At 47.4% G+C, this 16302-nt stretch overlaps 1 protein-coding gene across 1 annotated transcript in view; it reads right to left on the bottom strand.

Annotated features, from left to right (window-relative positions):
- LOC146829914 (CD5 antigen-like) overlaps positions 1-16302 on the bottom strand; it is a 401832-nt gene that overhangs the window by 365912 nt on the left and 19618 nt on the right. Inside the window, exon 2 of the mRNA XM_085605479.1 lies at positions 13763-14080. Within this exon, the coding sequence (XP_085461605.1) occupies positions 13763-14080 (318 nt within the window). The remainder of the gene's footprint in view (positions 1-13762; positions 14081-16302) is intronic.

Below are 16302 nucleotides of genomic sequence, written 5' to 3'. Positions count from 1 at the left end.
ACAGGTATCCAAGTGCACTGACACCCAAGTTGAAGGTGATGGCAGCCCTACATTTCCTTGCCACGGGTACGTTCCAACATACCATTGCTGATGTCGGGGGCATGTCCCAGACGATGTTCAGCCGTGTTCTGCATGATTTCTTAGAGGCCATGTTGTTTCACCTGGATGAGTACATTAAATTCCCAAATCGTGAGCAGTTGACAGATGTCAAGCGTGAGTTCTATGCCCTGGGAGGGATGCCCCATGTCATTGGGTCCATAGATGGGACACATGTTGCGTTGGTACCACCACAGGCACAGGAGGTGGTGTATAGGAATCGCAAACATTATCACTCCATTAATGCCCTTGTGGTGTGTCTGTCCAACATGGTGATTTCACATGTCTGTGTTCGCTTTCCAGGATCAGCACACGATGCCTTCATCATGAGGCGTAGCAGGGTGCCAGAAATGATGCTGCAGCTGCGGAACGAGCGAGCATGTATTGTTGGTGGGTAGACTCTGGCAGTTCAGTGTTTGGCGTCATCTTCCAATCTCACTGCCTGTGCTGACACACTTCTGTCCATGATGTTTCCTTGTAGGGGACGCTGGCTATCCCAACATGCCATGGCTGATGACGCCTGTCCGCAACCCCAGCACGGCTGCCGAGCACCTCTACAACAACGCACATGGGCGGACCAGGAGAGTCATTGAGAGGACGTTTGGACTTCTGAAGAGCCGATTCCGGTGCCTCCACAAGACCGGCGGAGCACTCCCATATGCCCCGGTGAAGGTGTGCAAGATCATCATCGTCTGCTGCATGCTGCACAACATGGCAGTGGAGGAAGCTGTTCCACTCATACTGGATCAAGATGACCAGGACCATCCACCCGTGGAGGATGAAGGGCTTGGTGACGGGGCAAGTGATGTGGAGGAGGAGGAGGCTGTGGAGGACATGCGGAGTCGGCTCATACGCAACTTCTTTGCTTAGTGGTGAGTTCCAGTGTCTGAGTGTGCACGCATTGGGCCGTGTGTGGCATGTGTTGCAATGTGTGTGTCCATCTGCATGTCTGCCAAGTGAGTCAGTGGTGTGTATTGAAGTGTCACTCAAGTGATGGCGCAATGGAAGGATGTTGTCTGAGGGTCATCATTGTCACCTGTCATGTTAACAACATGATACGTGTTAAGTACATGCTTGCGGATGTGCTCCTTTGTGCTGAATCCTTGTGTGTCTCTCTTCCACAGGTCCATGTGCATGCTGTCTGCTGGTGGCATTGTTGTGCTCCTGCTACTCCTCATGAACACAGCGACATGTGCTGATTCAGCGTCACATGCACGGGCAAGTGTTGAAATCTCCTCAGGGTAAGGGATGCCTCACGTCGTTTTGGGTGTGTGAATTGTTTGTAGTCTGTGTGCACTTCTCCGGTTCATGTGTGTTCCATTTGCATACATGGTGATCCTACATGGGGAACATGACATGGGGCAGGCTTCACCTGGAGCCATGCTCAGACTTGGTGACTGTCATGTGGCAGGGGATTGGGGATTGTGATGAGGCCATCATTGTGTGTAACACTGGCCTCGGAAACATACAGGTTGCACCGGGTTGACATGGTGTGTGATTGCCCCATCAGGGCCTCAATGGTGTATAGCGGCCTCTCCGTGGCAGCAGGGGGTGTTTAGCTGTTATCCGTCACTTGTGTGCCAGGTCAATGGGATGCCAGCATCTGTGTTGCAATGGGGGGTGCCAGTGTTGCTCCCACATGTACATCCACATGACCTGTGTATGTGTTGACAGAGTATCATTGTCATTCCAACACACATGACTAATAAATTTGTCCCTCTGTCTCCAAGGTGCCTCTTCCCTGTCAATGGTGCCCTGTTGCCACTGTGCGTGCCGCAGGTCTGGCATAGTTTTCATAGGTGGTGCATATGTGTCTATGTGTAGAGTGACAAGATGCTAGGGGTTTGTCAGGGAGTGGGAACTGTATTATGCACAAGATGCACAGTTCCATCCACCTCAAGGCAAGAGAGACCATCCCCCAGGGAAACTACAACATCTGTGTAGAATCCTACCCTGCAGTCTACGGACATGTGCCTCACGACTCCCATGGTACTTGTCCATATCCGGAGTGCATCTGCACAGCTCTGCTACTGCGTCGGGCAACCAGGCCACATCAACGTCCTAACGGGATGGGGGGAATGTTTCACAGCCAGCTGCAGGATGACCTTCTAGATCCACGCCCACACTCATGATGCAGCCCACAACCCCAACACAACCATGTGGCACAGTGATCCTAAACTGCATTCTGGCATCTCCATGCATCCAACCTTGGCCTAGCCACCATTCTCAACATCCGCCTGACGCAAGCATGCTGCACATTGTAGGGACACATGTCTAGACATACCTGGGAGCGGCAAGCCAGGTCACTCCACATGATCCCTGACCTCTGCGCATGACTGTTGCTCCCCTGAATGTGTCTGTTGCCACAGTTGTGCGGGAACCACTCAGCTGGTTGGGCCCAGCACAGGTGAGTTTGGTACTCCATGTCTGTATCAGATGAGACATTGGGACCCATGTGTGTCCTGGGCAAGACTGCGACCCCACGGTTTGGATGGTTGGAGTTAATTCTGAGATCAGGCATGCTTTGACTGTACGACACACACATGTATTGTAATAATGTAGAATCACGGCATCATCTTGTAAGTGTGATTCATTTATTTGTGGTGGGGTACGGGTTTGTGGGGATGACAAGAGGTGCACAGCGGGAGTGTAGAATCCAGAGTTCACTGGGGGAGTTGGTATCCTTGTCGTAGCAAAATGTCAGAGTCCATGCCACAGTCTTCGTCAACATAGGTCAGACAGTGACCAGCAAGTCCATGTGGCAGAGAATGTCATGTGCTGCTATTGGGCCAGAGGGCCAGGTGCCAGGCCAGGTGACCTGGGAGATGGTGATGTTCTGCTGACTCTCACAGTCTTTTTCGTGGACGACCCACCTTCCTGCGGGGACCCTCGGAAGCAGTCCGTGACGATGTCTGTGACGCTCCGTCGGATGAATCCTCCTCCTCCTGATCCCTCCCTGTGTCTGGTAATGGCCTTCGCCTGGTGCCACAGGGAGGGTTGCCCATGTTGTCGGCAATCCGACGGAGTACACCGGTCATTTGGGTTTGCACCGCCACGAGCTCAGCCTGTCTATCCTCCATCCTTCCTTGGTGTTGCAGTTGACAGGCATGTTGCTGGGACTGCAGGGTCTTCATCTCCTGGAGGGTCCCCTTGATGTCATTGAGGGTGGACGCAATCTGGTCCATGCCCCTGGTGTCACGCCGGTATGTATCCAGGATGTTGCTGACCTGGGACACTACCGGGTCCTGAGCTGCCTGGTCAGGTTCGCGCCTCCGCCGTCCTCCACTCCCGCCACCCCTGCCCACGTGCACCTGGCCTGCCGTTGTGGGTGCATCGGGTCTCCGGGACCCCTGAGGGATGGCATCTGCGTTGCCGCCTGCCTCCTCCTGGGTGCCCGGAGGACCGTGTCCCTCCTGGGCAGACTGGCTGGGTGGTCGTGTGCGGGCAGGGCTCCTGGACGTCTCCTGGGATGTGGCAGGAATGGGGGTGGTGGTTGGCACAGTTGTACCTGACGCAGGTGCTGCAGGTGGTTGGACACCAGAGGGGCCAGGTTGGTCTGGGTCATCCACGGAGTGGTGAGAGTCATCGCTGGCGGTGGGGTCATCATCCCGCGGAGCCTGGTCCTGTGTGACTTCCCCCCCAGTGTTGGGGGGTGTTCGTCGACGTTGACCTGTGTGTGAGAGAGACAATGTTAACAGTGTCACATGTGGCATCCATGTTGCATGCATTTCTGATTTGGCACTCTTCCTCTGGGTAGTTGGATCTGTCCTGCATTCCTCTCACAGTGCACTTGTGCATGGCTATGTCCCTTGGCCACAGCTGTCAGGGCTTTACGCATGTGTGAGACACAATCTTAGTTGATGCATCTATTTGGGTACACAGTCAGCAGTGTGGTGTGCGGGCGTAGCGAGCCATGCAGAGGCGCCTTACGTGTTGCACTGTACGTGGCCAAATGGTGTTTTGGCAAGGCAATTTGATGTTGCAGGTAGGGGACTGAAGCATTTGTGACAGGGTTCTTACCGACACGGTGGGTGGGTATACTGGGTGTGTGGTTAGGTCTGTGCCTGCAGCACGGATGGACTCGTGCACAGATTGACACATGGACCGGTCTTCATCTACGGAAGGGGGGGTTGAGGCACTGCCAGACCTGGTCTGCATGCACACAGTCCACCGGCTGACGAGTGGACATGGCCACACCACCCAAGGGTGATTTAGTCTCCCTGTGTCTCCCTTCCTCCCTCCCTCTGTCACCCTCCTCCCTCCCTCTGTCGGTCTCCCTCTGTCACCCTACTCCCTCCCTCTGTCTGTCTCCCTGTGTCCCCCCTCTGTCTCCTTCCCTCTCATTCCCCCTCTCCCTCCCTCTCTTTGTCACTCTCTGTCACCTCAGGCCAGCTTCCTGGGCACACACAGTTAGCCGGTCTTTGAATGGCCATTGGCTTGTTCATGTGAGTTAGTCCCTGTTCTCCGGGCACCCATTGGGCAGTGTGTCTGAGTGTAGGCTGCTGCTGTGGCGGTGTGTGCTGAGACTCTATCAGAGCGATGCATCTTCATTGTCTGCTGTTATGTGCAAATTGTGCCTTCAGACCCATGGCATCCTGCATGGCAGCCATCATTTGCAGGCAAGACAGTACTGTGTGGGTACACACAGTTTGTATGGCTGTGCCCTGGGCCATATGGGCTGAGGGCATTGTTGTGTGCTTGTGAGTTGCTCAATGTTAGTTTTGCTGCCCCCACTCCCAGCATCGACCACATCCTGTGTTGTGTTGGTGTTTTGTGTGGCCTGTGACTTGGCATGGCCCTGATTGATGCATGGGGCATGGAGGTGCCAGTGGCATGTGTGTGTTTGTGGAGTGTTGTTGTGTCCGGTGGTGGCTTGGGGGGGGTGGCATGCATGATTGATTGTGTATGGCATCCCCCCCATGTGAGGTGAGTTGTTTGTGTACTCACCAGGGTCTGGGAGTCCTGGCAGTCCGTGTAGTCCCTCCACCGCCAGCGTGGACATCACCTTCTCCTCCCAGGGATGGTATAGTACCGGTCTGGGGGGCGGCCCTCCTCCAGTGATGTTCCCCTGGTTGTGATTGTCAGTCATCTTCCTCTTGACCGTCCTCCGCAGATCGTACCACCTGGATTGGCACTCGTGCCTGGTCCTTCTGGTTGTCCCAACAGCATTCACAGAATCGACGATCCTCTGCCACATGGCGGTTTTTTCGGATATGCTGGTCTGTCTGACCAATGTCCCAAAGAGCTGTGGCTCGACTCTGAGGATTTCGTCGACAAGGATCTCCAGCTCCTCCTTTGTGAACTTTGGATTCTTGGTGGTGGACATGGCGTGGGGTGTGGTTGTGGGGGTGTGGGTGTGGATGGCTGTGGGTGTGTGGGTGTGGTAGTGGAGGTGTGTGTGTGAATGTGATGAGGGGGTGTTTGTGTAGGTGGTTGTGTGAAGGTATGCAAGTGTGAGGTTCAAGTATGGTGGTGTGGGTCGTCTGTGGGCTCTGGCAGCAGTGGGTCTGTTGCAAAGGCTCATGGTTTGTGTGTGTGGTCCATTTTTATTGGTCCATTTGTGGGTGTGGCTGTGTTTGAAATTTGTGTGGGTGTGTTATGAGGAGTGATTGAGTTTTGGGCCTCTGTTTGGCAGTTTGGCAGTTGCAGGTGAGTGTATGTGATGTTTGTGGGGTTGTTGGGCCTGTTTGGTGGTGTGGGGAAACTCTACTTGACTCTCCTTGTGTAAATATGGTTTGTCCGGGTTCAGTACGTGTTTTTTTGGCGTCAGTACGGTCCGTACATGCACTGGTGGGGGTGCGGTCCGTACATTCCCTGGTGGGGTGGTGGTTAGGTGCGTAAATACACGGCTGGGGTGGGGGTTTGGTGCGTACATACACGGCTGGTGGTTCGGTGCGTACATACACGGCTGGGGGGGGTTCGGGGGCGTACATACACGGCTGGTGGTTCGGTGCGTACATACACGGCTGGTGGTTCGGTGCGTACATACACGGCTGGGGGGGGGTTCGGGGGCGTACATACACGGGTGGGTGTTTGGTGCGTACATACACGGCTGGTGGTTCGGTGCGTACATACACGGCTGGGGTGGGGGTTTGGTGCGTACATACACGGCTGGTGGTTCGGTGCGTACATACACGGCTGGGGGGGGTTCGGGGGCGTACATACACGGGTGGGTGTTTGGTGCGTACATACACGGCTGGTGGTTCGGTGCGTACATACACGGCTGGGGTGGGGGTTTGGTGCGTACATACACGGCTGGTGGTTCGGTGCGTACATACACGGCTGGGGGGGGGTTCGGGGGCGTACATACACGGCTGGTGGTTCGGTGCGTACATACACGGCTGGGGGGGGGTTCGGGGGCGTACATACACGGGTGGGTGTTTGGTGCGTACATACACGGCTGGTGGTTCGGTGCGTACATACACGGCTGGGGGGGGTTCGGGGGCGTACATACACGGGTGGGTGTTTGGTGCGTACATACACGGCTGGTGGTTCGGTCCGTACATACACGGCTGGGGGGGGTTCGGGGGCGTACATACACGGCTGGTGGTTCGGTGCGTACATACACGGCTGGGGGGGGGTTCGGGGGCGTACATACACGGGTGGGTGTTTGGTGCGTACATACACGGCTGGTGGTTCGGTGCGTACATACACGGCTGGGGGGGGGTTCGGGGGCGTACATACACGGCTGGTGGTTCGGTGCGTACATACACGGCTGGGGGGGGTTCGGGGGCGTACATACACGGGTGGGTGTTTGGTGCGTACATACACGGCTGGTGGTTCGGTGCGTACATACACGGCTGGGGGGGGGATTCGGGGGCGTACATACACGGGTGGGTGTTTGGTGCGTACATACACGGCTGGTGGTTCGGTGCGTACATACACGGCTGGGGTGGGGGTTTGGTGCGTACATACACGGCTGGTGGTTCGGTGCGTACATACACGGCTGGGGGGGGGTTCGGGGGCGTACATACACGGCTGGTGGTTCGGTGCGTACATACACGGCTGGGGGGGGGTTCGGGGGCGTACATACACGGGTGGGTGTTTGGTGCGTACATACACGGCTGGTGGTTCGGTGCGTACATACACGGCTGGGGGGGGTTCGGGGGCGTACATACACGGGTGGGTGTTTGGTGCGTACATACACGGCTGGTGGTTCGGTCCGTACATACACGGCTGGGGGGGGTTCGGGGGCGTACATACACGGCTGGTGGTTCGGTGCGTACATACACGGCTGGGGGGGGGTTCGGGGGCGTACATACACGGGTGGGTGTTTGGTGCGTACATACACGGCTGGTGGTTCGGTGCGTACATACACGGCTGGGGGGGGGTTCGGGGGCGTACATACACGGCTGGTGGTTCGGTGCGTACATACACGGCTGGGGGGGGTTCGGGGGCGTACATACACGGGTGGGTGTTTGGTGCGTACATACACGGCTGGTGGTTCGGTGCGTACATACACGGCTGGGGGGGGGATTCGGGGGCGTACATACACGGGTGGGTGTTTGGTGCGTACATACACGGCTGGTGGTTCGGTGCGTACATACACGGCTGGGGTGGGGGTTTGGTGCGTACATACACGGCTGGTGGTTCGGTGCGTACATACACGGCTGGGGGGGGGTTCGGGGGCGTACATACACGGCTGGTGGTTCGGTGCGTACATACACGGCTGGGGGGGGGTTCGGGGGCGTACATACACGGGTGGGTGTTTGGTGCGTACATACACGGCTGGTGGTTCGGTGCGTACATACACGGCTGGGGGGGGTTCGGGGGCGTACATACACGGGTGGGTGTTTGGTGCGTACATACACGGCTGGTGGTTCGGTCCGTACATACACGGCTGGGGGGGGTTCGGGGGCGTACATACACGGCTGGTGGTTCGGTGCGTACATACACGGCTGGGGGGGGGTTCGGGGGCGTACATACACGGGTGGGTGTTTGGTGCGTACATACACGGCTGGTGGTTCGGTGCGTACATACACGGCTGGGGTGGGTGTTAGGTGCGTACATACACGGCTGGTGGTTCGGTGCGTACATACACGGCTGGGGGGGGTTCGGGGGCGTACATACACGGCTGGTGGTTCGGTGCGTACATACACGGCTGGGGGGGGTTCGGGGGCGTACATACACGGGTGGGTGTTTGGTGCGTACATACACGGGTGGGGGTTCGGGGCGTACATACGCGGGCGGGGGGTGGTGGGGTGTTCGGCGCGTATGCGGGCACATGTCTCCATGGTTGCTATGGGAGTTCGGTTCGGACGGTGTTTTTTGCGTACGGTTGTGAAATGGGGAGGACGGGAGGGATCGTACTTGCGCAGTCGGACTTTATTTTTCCGCACGGTGGGTTTCTCGCCCGGGGACGTGTCGGTGACTTTTCCCGACCCGAGGACGTGTGGGGAAATCTTCCCAATGCGATTCGTATGGACTTTTTTCCGTTCGAATCGTACTTGGCAGTTTGTACGCTACTTTGACGATTCGGACGGAAAAAAATCCGGATACGAGTCGGACGGGGAATTTTTTTACCGGATCGGAATTGGCACCTTAATTATAGTATGTGCTGGACACTGAACTGAATTAATTTACTATTCCCACTCCAATCTATATTTAATTAAGATAAGTGCTGGACACTGAACTTAATTAATTTACTATTCTCGCTCCAAACTATATTAAATTATAGTAGGTGCTGGACAATGAACTTAATTAATTTACTATTCCCACTCCAGTCTATATTTAACTAAGATAAGTGCTGGACACTGAACTTAATTAATTTACTATTCTCACTCCAACCTATATTAAATTAGGGTAGGTGCTGGACACTGAACTAAAATAATTTACTATTCCCACTCCAGTCTATATTAAATTAAGATAAGTGCTGGACACTAAACTTAATAAATTTAGTATTCTCACTCCAACCTATATTTAATTAGAGTATGTGCTGGACACTGAACTGAATTAATTTACTATTCCCACTCCAGTCTATATTTAATTAAGATAAATGCTGGACACTGAACTTAATTAATTTACTATTCTCACTCCAACCTATATTACATTAGAGTAGATGCTGGACAGTGAACTTAATTTATTTACTATTCCCACTCCAATCTATATTTAATTAAGATAAGTGCTGGACACTGAACTAAATTAATTTACTATTCTCACTCCAAACTACATTAAATTACAGTAAGTGCTGGACAATGAACTAAATTAATTTACTATTCCCACTCCATTCTATATTAAATTAAAATAAGTGCTGGACACTGAACTTAATTAATTTACTATTCTCACTCCAACCTATATTTAATTAGAGTATGTTCTGGACACTGAACTGAATTAATTTACTATTCCCACTCCAATCTATATTTTATTAAGATAAGTGCTGGACACTGAACTTAATTAATTTACTATTCTCACTCCAAACTATATTAAATTACAGTAGGTGCTGGACAATGAACTTAATTAATTTACTATTCCCACTCCACTCTATATTTAATTAAGATAAGTGCTGGACACTGAACTTAATTAATTTACTATTCTCATTCCAACCTATATTAAATTAGGGTAGGTGCTGGACACTGAACTAAATTAATTTACTATTCCCACTCCATTCTATATTAAATTAAAATAAGTGCTGGACACTGAACTTAATTAATTTACTATTCTCACTCCAACCTATATTTAATTATAGTATGTGCTGGACACTGAACGGAATTAATTTACTATTCCCACTCCAATCTATATTTAATTAAGATAAGTGCTGGACACTGAACTTAATTAATTTACTATTCCCACTCCAATCTATATTTAATTAAGATAAGTGCTGGACACTGAATTTAATTAATTTACTATTCTCACTCCAAACTATATTAAATTACAGTACGTGCTGGACAATGAACTTAATTAATTTACTATTCCCACTCCACTCTATATTTAATTAAGATAAGTGCTGGACACAGAACTTAATTAATTTACTATTCTCACTCCAACCTATATTAAATTAGGGTAGGTGCTGGACACTGAACTAAATTAATTTACTATTCCCACTCCATTCTATATTAAATTAAAATAAGTGCTGGACACTGAACTTAATTAATTTACTATTCTCACTCCAACCTATATTTAATTAGAGTATGTTCTGGACACTGAACTGAATTAATTTACTATTCCCACTCCAATCTATATTTTATTAAGATAAGTGCTGGACACTGAACTTAATTAATTTACTATTCTCACTCCAAACTATATTAAATTACAGTAGGTGCTGGACAATGAACTTAATTAATTTACTATTCCCACTCCACTCTATATTTAATTAAGATAAGTGCTGGACACTGAACTTAATTAATTTACTATTCTCATTCCAACCTATATTAAATTAGGGTAGGTGCTGGACACTGAACTAAATTAATTTACTATTCCCACTCCAGTCTATATTAAATTAAAATAAGTGCTGGACACTGAACTTAATTAATTTACTATTCTCACTCCAACCTATATTTAATTAGAGTATGTGCTGGACACTGAACTGAATTAATTTACTATTCCCACTCCAATCTATATTTAATTAAGATAAGTGCTGGACACTGAACTTAATTAATTTACTATTCTCACTCCAAACTATATTAAATTACAGTAGGTGCTGGACAATGAACTTAATTAATTTACTATTCCCACTCCACTCTATATTTAATTAAGATAAGTGCTGGACACTGAACTTAATTAATTTATTATTCTCACTCCAACCTATATTAAATTAGGGTAGGTGCTGGACACTGAACTAAATTAATTTACAATTCCCACTCCAGTCTATATAAAATTAAAATAAGTGCTGGACACTGAACTTAATTATTTTCCTATTCTCACGCCAACCTATATTTAATTATAGTATGTGCTGGACACTGAACTGAATTAATTTACTATTCCCACTCCAATCTATATTTAATTAAGATAAGTGCTGGACACTGAACTTAATTAATTTACTATTCTCGCTCCAAACTATATTAAATTATAGTAGGTGCTGGACAATGAACTTAATTAATTTACTATTCCCACTCCAGTCTATATTTAACTAAGATAAGTGCTGGACACTGAACTTAATTAATTTACTATTCTCACTCCAACCTATATTAAATTAGGGTAGGTGCTGGACACTGAACTAAAATAATTTACTATTCCCACTCCAGTCTATATTAAATTAAGATAAGTGCTGGACACTAAACTTAATAAATTTAGTATTCTCACTCCAACCTATATTTAATTAGAGTATGTGCTGGACACTGAACTGAATTAATTTACTATTCCCACTCCAGTCTATATTTAATTAAGATAAATGCTGGACACTGAACTTAATTAATTTACTATTCTCACTCCAACCTATATTACATTAGAGTAGATGCTGGACAGTGAACTTAATTTATTTACTATTCCCACTCCAATCTATATTTAATTAAGATAAGTGCTGGACACTGAACTAAATTAATTTACTATTCTCACTCCAAACTACATTAAATTACAGTAAGTGCTGGACAATGAACTTAATTAATTTACTATTCCTACTCCAGTCTATATTTCATTAAGATAAGTGCTGGACAGTGAACTTAATTAATTTAATATTCTGACTGAAATCTATATTTAACTATGGGATTTGTTAAATTCTAAAATATATTTAAATTTTCTAAATATTTGTATTTTTTAATAAAAAATATATAAACATTTTAAATTAACTTCCCACCCTTATCCCCTATAACCCAACATTCCTCTCCTAAAATTATTTGTAACATTCTAAATTAAAGTTACAATTTCTAAATTATTTATTTAAAAAATTAACAAATATATAAAAAATTTTAAAACACTTCCCACCCTTATCCCCTATTAACCAACATCCCACTCCTAAAATTATTAGTAAAATTCTTAATTTATTTTACAATTTCTAAATTTTTTTTTTTTTTAAATTAACAAATATATAAACATTTTTAAAACACTTCCCACCCTTATCCCCTATCAACCAACATCCCGCTCCGAAATATATTTGTAAAATTCGAAATTTTATTTCCAATTTATAAATATTTTTAATAAAAAATTAACAAATATATAAACATTTTTAAAAAACTTCCCACCCTTATCCCCTATAAACCAACATCCCGCTCCTAACAATTTTTCTAAAATTCTAAATTTAATTTACAATTTCTAAATAAATTTTAATTTTTTTTAAACAATATATAAACATTTTTAAAACACTTCCAACCCTTATCCCCTATAAACCAACATCCCACTCCTAAAATTTTATTTAAAATTCTACATTTAATTTACAATTTCTAAATTAATATTTTTTTTAAATTAAACAATATATAAACATTTTTAAAACACTTCCCACCCTTATCCCCTATAAACCAACATCCCGCTCCTAAAATTATTTCTAAAATTCTAAATTTAATTTACAATTTCTAAATAAATTTTCAAAAAATTCAAACAATATATAAACATTTTTAATACACTTCCCACCCTTATCCCCTATAAACCAACATCCCGCTCCTAAATTTTTTTTTAAAATTCTAAATTTAATTTACAATTTCTAAAAATTTATTTTTAAAAATTTACAAATACATAAACATTTTTAAAACACTTCCCACCCTTATCCCCTATAAACCAACATCCTGCTCCTAAAATTATATTTAAAATTCTAAATTTAATTTACAATTTCTAAATAATTTTTAAAAAAATTCAAACAATATATAAACATTTTTAATACACTTCCCACCCTTATCCCCTATAAACCAACATCCCGCTCCTAATTTTTTTTTTTTAATTCTAAATTTAATTTACAATTTCTAAAAATGTATTTTTAAAAATGTACAAATATATAAACATTTTTAAAACACTTCCCACCCTTATCCCCTACAAACCAACATCCCGCTCCTAAAATTATTTTTAAAATTCTACATTTAATTTACAATTTCTAATTTTTTTTTTTTAAATTAAACAATATATAAACATTTTTAATACACTTCCCACCCTTATCCCCTATAAACCAACATCCCGCTCCTAAAATTAAATATACATTTCACATTTTAAATAAAATTTACTAATTAAATTTTACAATATATTAAAAAAATAAATTAACTTTTTTAAAACACTCCCCACCCTTATCCCCTATAACCCAACATCCCGCCCCTAAAACAATATAAATATTTCTCATATTATATACATTTTAACTATTTATACAAACAACTTCAAAATATTTACTAAACACACAATGACGATATTTTCACATGTCGATATTATTACTAACGATATTACTTACATCGACATATAAGTAAAAAAAAAAAACGATATTTTTCACATCGATATTAGCTATTTCGATATTTTGGACATTCGATATTTTTGACTCGATATTTATGTCCCTCGATATTAAAAAGTCGATATATAGACTGCTCACCATTCCTGGGGTCACAGCCTCTGGTTACAGACCAGTCCTCGTGTCCACCATCTCTGTGGACCATGTTTCCTCCTCAGTCAGCTCCCACGTGCTCCTCGCCACACTGCAATGCCCTCCAGTTTACTGTACAGCACTCTGCTACTTTGTTGTTAGCTTTGCTTTACAAAGATGCAGAGTCATTGTTTACATCTCTTACCAGGAAGTGAGATCTCATAATAGTGATTGTTTTTTTACCTGTGCAGCGCACTCCTGCGGACTTCGTGGTATCGCAATCCTGAGGTATCTTGATGGTGTAGGGACACTCTGAGAGCCTGTGTTCATCTCCATTGCACTGTACATTTGAAATCAGTACTGGCTCATATCTATTTTCAATAAATGAAGATCCCTTTGTTGCTGAAACTGGAGCTCCACATCCCAGCTCTCTACAGACCACTGCAGCATCCTTCATGTCCCACTGGTGGTTACACACTCTTCCCCATTCACGGACTTTAATCCGCACAAACCCAACACAGGGATCCTTGGAATCCGTCAGTACAACCTTCATAAAGGGATCTGCAGAAACAGAAGAAATGCAAATCATTCTCATTCTATAAACCCTTTCACTGCCTGGATATTTACAACCCCTGTGCCAGAGTGTTTGCTAAAATTTCAGCATTAGAATTTTCCAAGCATGAGCTCACACAATACACTTATAAAACAGTACATTTTTTCGTTACATTCAGGGCGACCTGCTGGCGTGTAAACCTCTCATCAATATCTCTTTTCACCCTTCAGTTTTACTCACACAGGAACGTACCTCTGCCACGGAATGACCCAAATCAGCATTCGCCTGGATCCCCAGAGTGTGGTTTCCCTTGTGTTTGAGTAGGAATCCACACTAGACACTCAGGAATCTTTTTAATACGAGGCAAGTTCATGGGTGATACCAGTGGTGTAACATTAGCCCCAGCAACCCCAGGGTGTGCGGGGGTGACTGAATCAGAAGGAACAGAGCTAGCGGTAACCCTCTGGGACAGCACCGGATTATCAATTACCCTTTATATTGATAGGTGATAAGTTCAAATTCACCCTATGTGTGCGCTCTCGACCGGTACCCGCTAACACAATACCTCCCCAAATACTGGGGCAAAAGAGGAACATAAACAGCAAAAGGCGCACCACAACCTCAAATTTAAATCATATCAAATTAGTCCATGTACATCAAATTTTTCTTTTCCAAAATGATCTTCTTTATTTTTCATATGTTAAAATGACATTTAAGAACAGCCAGGGGGTTCCCTGTTACACCTTTTGGGGACACCAGTGGTGTAACATTAGCCCCATCAGCCCCAGGGTGTGCGGGGGTGACTGCTCTAGGGCCCCCTCTGGCACTGAACACAGGTTGCAGGTCCCTGGTCTGAGAGCTCCTGACTGGGTGTGGAGTGTTAGCGGGGGTGACTGCTCTAGGGGCCCCCCTCTGGCACTGTGCACAGGTTGCAGGTCCCTGGTTTGAGAGCTCCTGACTGGGTGCAGAGTGTGAGGGGGGTTCCCTGTTCCACCTTTGGGGGACACCAGTGTTGTAACATTATCCCCAGCAGCCCCAGGGTGTGCGGGGTGACTGCTCTAGGGCCCCCTCTGGCACTTTGCACAGGTTGCAGGTCCCTGGTCTGAGAGCTCCTGACTGGGTGTGGAGTGTTAGGGGGGGTTCCCTGTTGCACCTTTGGGTGACACCAGTGGTGTAACATTAGCCCCAGCAGCCCCAGGGTGTGCGGGGGTGACTGCTCTAGGGGCCCGCTCTGGTACTGTGCACAGGTTGCAGGTCCCTGGTCTTAGAGCTCCTGACTGGGTGCGGAGTGTGAGGGGGTTCCCTGTTACACCTTTTGGGGACACCAGTGGTGTAACATTAGCCCCATCAGCCCCAGGGTGTGCGGGGTGACTGCTCTAGGGCCCCCTCTGGCACTTTGCACAGGTTGCAGGTCCCTGGTCTGAGAGCTCCTGACTGGGTGTGGAGTGTTAGGGGGGGTTCCCTGTTGCACCTTTGGGTGACACCAGTGGTGTAACATTAGCCCCAGCAGCCCCAGGGTGTGCGGGGGTGACTGCTCTAGGGGCCCGCTCTGGTACTGTGCACAGGTTGCAGGTCCCTGGTCTGAGAGCTCCTGACTGGGTGCAGAGAGTGAGGGGGGTTCCCTGTTACACCTTTGGGTGACACCAGTGGTGTAACATTAGCCCCAGCAGCCCCAGGGTGTGCAGGGGTGACTGCTCTAGGGGCCCCCTCCGGCACTGTGCACAGGTTGCAGGTCCCTGGTCTGAGAGCTACTGACTGGGTGCGGAGTGTGAGGGGGGTTCCCTGTAACACCTTTGAAGGACACTAGTGGTGTAACATTAGCCCCAGCAGCCCCAGGGTGTGCGGGGGTGACTGCTCTAAGGGCCCCCTCTGGCACTGTGCACAGGTTGCAGGTCCCTGGTCTGAGAGCTCCTGACTGGGTGTGGAGTGTTAGGGGGGGTTCCCTGTTGCACGTTTGGGGGACACCAGTGGTGTAACATTAGCCCCAGCAGCCCCAGGGTGTGTGGGGGTGACTGCTCTAGGGGCCCCCCTCTGGCACTGTTCACAGGTTGCAGGTCCCTGGTCTGAGAGCTCCTGACTGGGTGCGGAGGGTGAGGGGGGTTCCCTGTTACACCTATGGGGGACACCAGGGGTGTAACATTAGCCCCAGCAGCCCCAGGGTGTGTGGGGTGACTGCTCTTGGGCCCCCTCTGGCACTGTGCACAGGTTGCAGTTCCCTGGTCTTAGAGCT

This window comes from Triturus cristatus, chromosome 5_1, assembly GCF_964204655.1.
Source record: "Triturus cristatus chromosome 5_1, aTriCri1.1, whole genome shotgun sequence".
Taxonomy (NCBI): domain Eukaryota; kingdom Metazoa; phylum Chordata; class Amphibia; order Caudata; family Salamandridae; genus Triturus; species Triturus cristatus.
The sequence above is the reverse complement of the archived record's forward strand: the minus strand, read 5'-3'. Positions and strand labels throughout refer to the sequence as shown.